At 44.8% G+C, this 6254-nt stretch overlaps 1 protein-coding gene across 1 annotated transcript in view; it reads right to left on the bottom strand.

The window, feature by feature from the left end:
* Nucleotides 1-6254, bottom strand: part of nars (asparaginyl-tRNA synthetase) — an 18681-nt gene that overhangs the window by 7974 nt on the left and 4453 nt on the right. The window contains exons 2-9 of the mRNA XM_015391727.1: nt 6010-6092; nt 5756-5821; nt 3769-3861; nt 3611-3700; nt 1985-2063; nt 1836-1906; nt 1602-1688; nt 1249-1470 (exon numbers count right to left, since the gene is read on the bottom strand). Coding sequence (XP_015247213.1) covers nt 1249-1470; nt 1602-1688; nt 1836-1906; nt 1985-2063; nt 3611-3700; nt 3769-3861; nt 5756-5821; nt 6010-6092 — 791 coding nt within the window. The remainder of the gene's footprint in view (nt 1-1248; nt 1471-1601; nt 1689-1835; nt 1907-1984; nt 2064-3610; nt 3701-3768; nt 3862-5755; nt 5822-6009; nt 6093-6254) is intronic.

Here is a 6254-nt window from a genome sequence, read left to right as displayed (position 1 = left end):
AGGCAAAGATGATATGCTAACAACAACAACAGGCTGTATATTTCACTCAGTTATCCCTGGCTGTTGCAGGCGGGCCGACGTTAAGCCAGGCACCCACAGGGGGGCCGACGTTAGCACAGGCACCCGCAGGGGGGCCGACGTTAGCACAGGCACCCGCAGGGGGGCCGACGTTAGCACAGGCACCCGCAGGGGGGCCGACGTTAGCACAGGCACCCGCAAGGGAGCCGAAGTTTGCAAAGGCACCCGCAAGGGAGCCGACGTTAGCAAAGGCACCCGCAAGGGAGCCGACGTTAGCAAAGGCACCCGCAAGGGAGCCGACGTTAGCAAAGGCACCCGCAAGGGAGCCGACGTTAAGCCAGGCACCCGCAGGGGGGCCGACGTTAGCCCAGGCACCCGCAGGGGGGGCCGACGTTAGCCCAGGCACCCGCAGGGGGGGCCGACGTTAGCCCAGGCACCCGCAGGGGGGGCCGACGTTAGCACAGGAAGCTGCAAGCGGGCCGACGTTAGAACTTTTAACTTAATCCTCTGAGCTCTGTGAGCGCTAACCTGGAAGCTGCTGCTGCTGCAGTGCATGCTGGGACAGCTGTCAGTCTGGAGAATGGACAAGTCTGCTCTGATGCATGCTGGGTAAAGAGGGAGGGGCCAGAACAACATCTTTGTCCGTCCTCAGTCTGCTGTTCTAGTGAACTGGAACAGTGCTAGGACTGAGGATGATGACGTTTCACGAGGACGCACGAGTACACATAGTGAGAAACGGCCAGTGTCTCCATCAGAATCGCCCTACAGGCTAAAAAGCTTCCCTCTAATAATCATCACTTCTACTTTATCGAGCTTTAGCTGCTGGGTTCATTTGAATGTTTAATTATCCAGTAAAAAAATGGTGAAAAATTCTAAATATAAAAGATATTTTTTGACAATGGTGATCTGATCCCTGAGGTTTACGGAGGGCTGCTATACATCATGGAATACAGATGAAAGTAGATCTAAAATCTGGTTTAAATATTAAATATAACATTAGATTTTAAAACACAAATAGTTAAATATCCAATGAAATAAATAAAAATCGTTTAAAAAAATAAATGAAATATCTGCATTAATTTAGATATAAATGTATTTAAACATGAACATAATTCAGTGCGTATGAATACATATAGTGAATTGAGTGATTTTCGGGGTCCCAGGGTGAAATGTTTGGGCCCCCCTCCTCCGCAGTATACTGGAGCGTGGGTTAGCGGCGCCGTGCGTCACCTCGTAATACCCGCGGCTGAAGAAGTGGTCCCTGAAGCACTGGGTAACGGTGGACCTCACTCGCAGGATCTTGGAGACGTTCTCTCCGCGGATCAGCATGTGCCGGTTGTTCAGCTGGACGTCCACGTCCGACTCTTCGTTCAGCAGGTTGTCGGCGCCGCCCGCCGGAGCCAAGCCGATCAGTTCCCAGAAGTCGCAGTGCAGCTCATGGCCACCAGGGGCCTGGAGTAAAAACTCTGTTAGCATTTTAACTGCATGTTTAACATGCCCACCTGTTTTTATCCAGTTATTTTACCATAAATAAAACCAACTGAAGGTTTGTCTGGTGCAGGAGGTGTGTTTGATGCGTTTACCTGTTTCCCCTCCGGAACCGGAGTGATGGTCCCGTAAAGAGCTACGGTGCTCTCTGTGGACAGCACCAGCCCATTGTAGCACTGGCACTGAACAACAGAAAAATACACTTAAAGTCAAAAGGTTTAAACTGAAACGGAGTGAAAAAGCAGCCAGAGAACTAAAGAACGTCCAAACGTCCTCAAAAAGGTAAGCAGCTTTGATGGGGACATGCGGGGAGGTGAGAGCAGCCGTACCAGCTGATCAGACAGGACGCACTGGAGGAAACCGGTTCCGTCTCGCAGCACCATGAACATCAGGTTCTTTCCTGCAGGGAACAGGAAGGTTCAGTCAGTCCCGGCTCAGCTAAGCCGCCATGTTGGTTTCTGTCTGCGGCGCTGCTCACCCTGCCTCCTGAGGCGGTGCACCCATCCAAACACTTTCACCCTCTGACCTCGTTTGGCCTCCAGTTTATGGATTTTCACCTGAGAAAAGGAAACATTTCTGTTGCAGCATCAAGGTTTGCTTCTCAAAGCTTCTGGTGACCTGAGCTCCGACCTGCTGACCCCCTAATGTCAATGTTGGCATCATAACAGATGTTTGAACCATTGAAACAAACAAAACAATTAACCACAATGTGTTTTCAGTCAAATCAATCATTTAATTTACTGATATCTTTTTAAAATGTATCATTAAAGCTGTAGCATTGACTTTTAAACACCCTTATGACCTTAAAGGGCCTATTTTTCCTCCCTTTTTAACCTCTTTCCTGTGTTCTAATGTCATCCATCATCTAGACCAGGAACTAAGAGGCATTTAGCCGATTTAATCCTCTGATTAATCCTCATGAGTTCTGCCGTCTGTAGCCGCTGTAGGAACCAGATCTGCTCGGTTCCAGCTTCCTGCCAGCGACGTTACGCTATGATTGGCTGAACGTTTCCACAGGATGTAAAACACTGTGGTTGCCCAGACAACGATAATAACATCACGCAGGGCGTGCCGAGACGATAGCATCTGTAGCGTTAGCGTGTCTAATGACCGATGAAGTTTTACCTGATCGATTTAACTGTGGCTAGCTGTAGCTAACAGGTTAGCCTCTTTTAGCTCGCTCAGTTAGCCACATTAAGCTACACATCGACAACCGTTCATTTTCTCCAAGTAGAATAACTGTTTTGTCTAAAATCTTTACGAAAGTCAACTTTAGGACGTTCCATTTGTCCTCCTCTGACCTCAGATCTTAATAGAAAGAATAAAAATAAACAGACTATTTTAGATCATCAATGAAACGTAAAATAATCGCAAATATAGGGAATAATATGTTGACACTCCTACAGAGATTTGATCCTTAAGAAACAGGAGCGCTACAGTTTGTCCGAGTGGAGTTGCCATATGATGACGTCATAAGAAGGGGCGGGGCCCCGAGCAGATCTGGTAGCTACAGCGGGCTTACACTGTTCTGCCCTTTTCCAGCCGATTGTCCAGTATTTTTTGTATCGTGCCGAGTTTCGTGGTACAGTTTGAGCCGTAGCTGCGTGTGACGATTGAAAATATCGTATTTTCACCCTGTGAAAACGAGCACCTGGAGAAAATCTACGTAGATCAGCTCCCTCTAGGAAGCAGCTACGTTAACCACACCGTGCCTGCACTGTAAATAAACGCCCACTCTCTCTGATTAGGGAGTGATGATGATGATGATGATTCCATCTCAAAGTGGAGAAGCAGTGGCTCTTTTAGCGGCTAATCTCATCAGGGCAGCAATGTTTCTTTTTTAGCTAAAATAATCAGTGTTTGGGTGCAGACAGGTTCAGACTGTTCAGCCTTCAGACGTAGTTTGATGCGGCAGCAACATGGAGGCGCCCAGACGGGGGGGTGGAGGCTTCACTTCCAAGGGAAACAAATTAGCACGAATGTAGACCTGAAGCGGTTTTTTCATCTTCTTTAAAAAAGAAAAGCAGCGATATGATCTTTCAAAGACTTCCTGTTTGATGAGCTAAGGTGTTTGAGAAGCATAAACTGATTATGAACCACTGACCGGCTCCGCCTCCGGCAGGCTGGGATCGTTCTCTATCACGATCTTCCGGGCCTCCTCCAGGTTCTTCTCCCTCCTCTCGTTGTCCTCAGCCTGTTTAAACAGACATCAGGTCAAAGTTCAGCCTTTCAGAGAATCCCAGGAAAAACTGATCCACAAACCTCCTTTTTCTCCTTGGCGTCGTTCTTCATCTGCTCGCGGTTGAAGGCTTTCTTAGCGTTCTTCATCTGCGTCTTTGAGATAACCGCCCAGCGCTAAAGACCAGAGACAAGCATGAATAAAGCTGGAGCTCCCAGTGAACCTAGAACAGTCCGTCTCTAGCTGCTGCGTTTCTACGGCCAAAGCAGGAAGCAGCTGGAGCAGCAGAGGATCCAGGGACATGATGCAGGTTCATCAAACTCAGATTTAAATCCTAAACTCTGAATTGATCCAGCCTAAAGTCGGGAGTTTTGGGTTTAACAACAGCTGCTATGAATCAGTTCAGTCAACTCCAGGTAGGTTCAGTCAGAGTTAAACGCGCGTAACAAGCCATCATCACCATGACAACCGGAAGAGAAGATTGATGCTGCAGTTAATGTGTAGGTTAATATGGAGTGGGCTATGGAAGGCTGTTTTTACATTTATTAAAACACACTCCTAGACTGAACTGTAATTATATTGTTTCTAAATTACATTTTTTTTGCAGCAGAAACTGAATTTCAGCAAAAACAAACAGAATTATAGCAGTAAGCATTTAGTTTTAATTATATAGAAATGTTTAAGTGGCTGTTATGAAAGTTATCAGCTGTTCCTCAAACTCTGCGGTGGGTCAGGATGGACGTGAGAAGAAAAGCTTCATTTGTTGGTTTTTACAGTTATAGATTTACTCACAGAGGTTGGAAATGAACAAACAGCAGCGAAACGAAGAGGAATATCATGTTTTTTTACTTTAACAAAAAATTTAAATACATTTCTAGACAAAAATATTTCATTTCCACCAGAAATTTTCTCAAAATGTAAAAATGATCATAATTTGTTTTCCACTTTTATCAATTAAATTAAAATGTTGAATATAAATAACTTTAGAAACAGGAGTTCGTCCTTTAAAACATCTTAATCTGTAGGAAGTTTATCGCAGGTTTAGATCAGTTTCTTCTCTTTAGTCCTTCTGATCGACTCAGTTTGATCGTTAGTTTCAGTTTTTACTGAGAGTTTTTCCCTCACAAAGATGGCAGCCGGGCTCAGCGCAGCAGAACCAGCTGACTGGACTGCACCTGTCCTGAGGGGGGCAGCGATGCGCCGGCCGGGATGAAAAGATGTCTTTGATCGCGGTACTAACCTAGCTGCTGTTCGCCGCACGCCAAAAAAGAAAAAAAAAGGAAACAGAAAAATAAAGAAAGCGGAAAAAGCGGGAAATTATGAAACAGCAGCTTTAGGTCAGTTACGTCTCCTTTGTGCAGTTTTTTCACTTATATATGAATTCAATTATTTTTCCTCCAATCAGCTCAGGGTTTGTATTAAAACAAAAAGGCGTTTTTTCTAATGATAACTGCGACTTGTCGCTCCTCTCCGCTCGGTCGCTCTCATCGTAGAAACTGAAGTTAAACGATGAAATCTTTTCGTATAAATAAATAAAACAACGCTTTGCTAACTTTCCTTCTTAGATCATATATCTCTAATTTATTTATCATCTAGAATCTTAGCTTAGAAACTGAACTTCTTCTTCTTTCCATCAGGACTCCATCAATGCAGTTTTACTGAACTCTTCTTTTAGATAATAATCATATAGTTTAGTTTTGCTCCAATTTAAAATAAACTTATTTTCATCAAACCAATTTTTCACTTTTCTAATTTATCTCTTATTTGTTTAATTATTTCCAGTAATGATGTTCTTCCATAATGGAGTTCTGATACGAGGCCCACAGCTGAGTACGGTGGAGGAACGTGATGCTGTGGGCCCTGGAAACGGTCAAATGTGTGCTGTGATGAACTGGAATCGCCGAAAGCTTTCAGATTAAAATCCGATCCGCTGATCCAGAACATCTGGACACCTGAGCCTAAAATCACCGCAGCCGTCTGAGATCCATCCTACAGAACAGAGCTGAGCAGCGTCTTCAGGGACCTTCTCCCCATTTCCACATCCAGACCAACAGGAGACGTTAGACTCACCTCCCCCTCCTTCTGGGATTCCACGTAGATGGTGGGAAACGGCTCCTTCCCAGCAAACAGCAGAGCCTGGCGGGTTTGGATCACAATCACAACGTTAGAAACCAACCAAACTAAAGATTCCCAGCGCTTCTGTATAAAAAGCCTTTTCCCAGAAATAAAGGAGCATAAATCAGTGCAGGTGTTTGAAATTCATCGTTTTGTTCCAGGATAGTTTATCAAACATGTTTTTATCGTCTTTGTACATTAAAACCTGCCTTAAGGGGAGTTTTGAAGGGTTTCTGCTCCGACCCGTCTCCATCCTGGTCGCTGCCACATTTGTCAGAGACGTAAAGCTCACCTGAGAAACGACAAAATAAAAACAGAGTCAGGAGAAGATGCTGGTGAAGATTCTCAGTCATTCAGGTCATAATTATTACAAAAAAAAAAATGTTAAAATCAATCCTCTGGACTTTGTTTCCAAGTTTGAAGACGTTTCTCTTCCATCCAGGAAGATTTTTCA

Source organism: Cyprinodon variegatus, unplaced genomic scaffold, assembly GCF_000732505.1.
Source record: "Cyprinodon variegatus isolate N-32 unplaced genomic scaffold, C_variegatus-1.0 Scaffold558, whole genome shotgun sequence".
Taxonomy (NCBI): Eukaryota; Metazoa; Chordata; class Actinopteri; order Cyprinodontiformes; family Cyprinodontidae; genus Cyprinodon; species Cyprinodon variegatus.
This window is presented reverse-complemented; position numbering and strand designations above follow the sequence as displayed.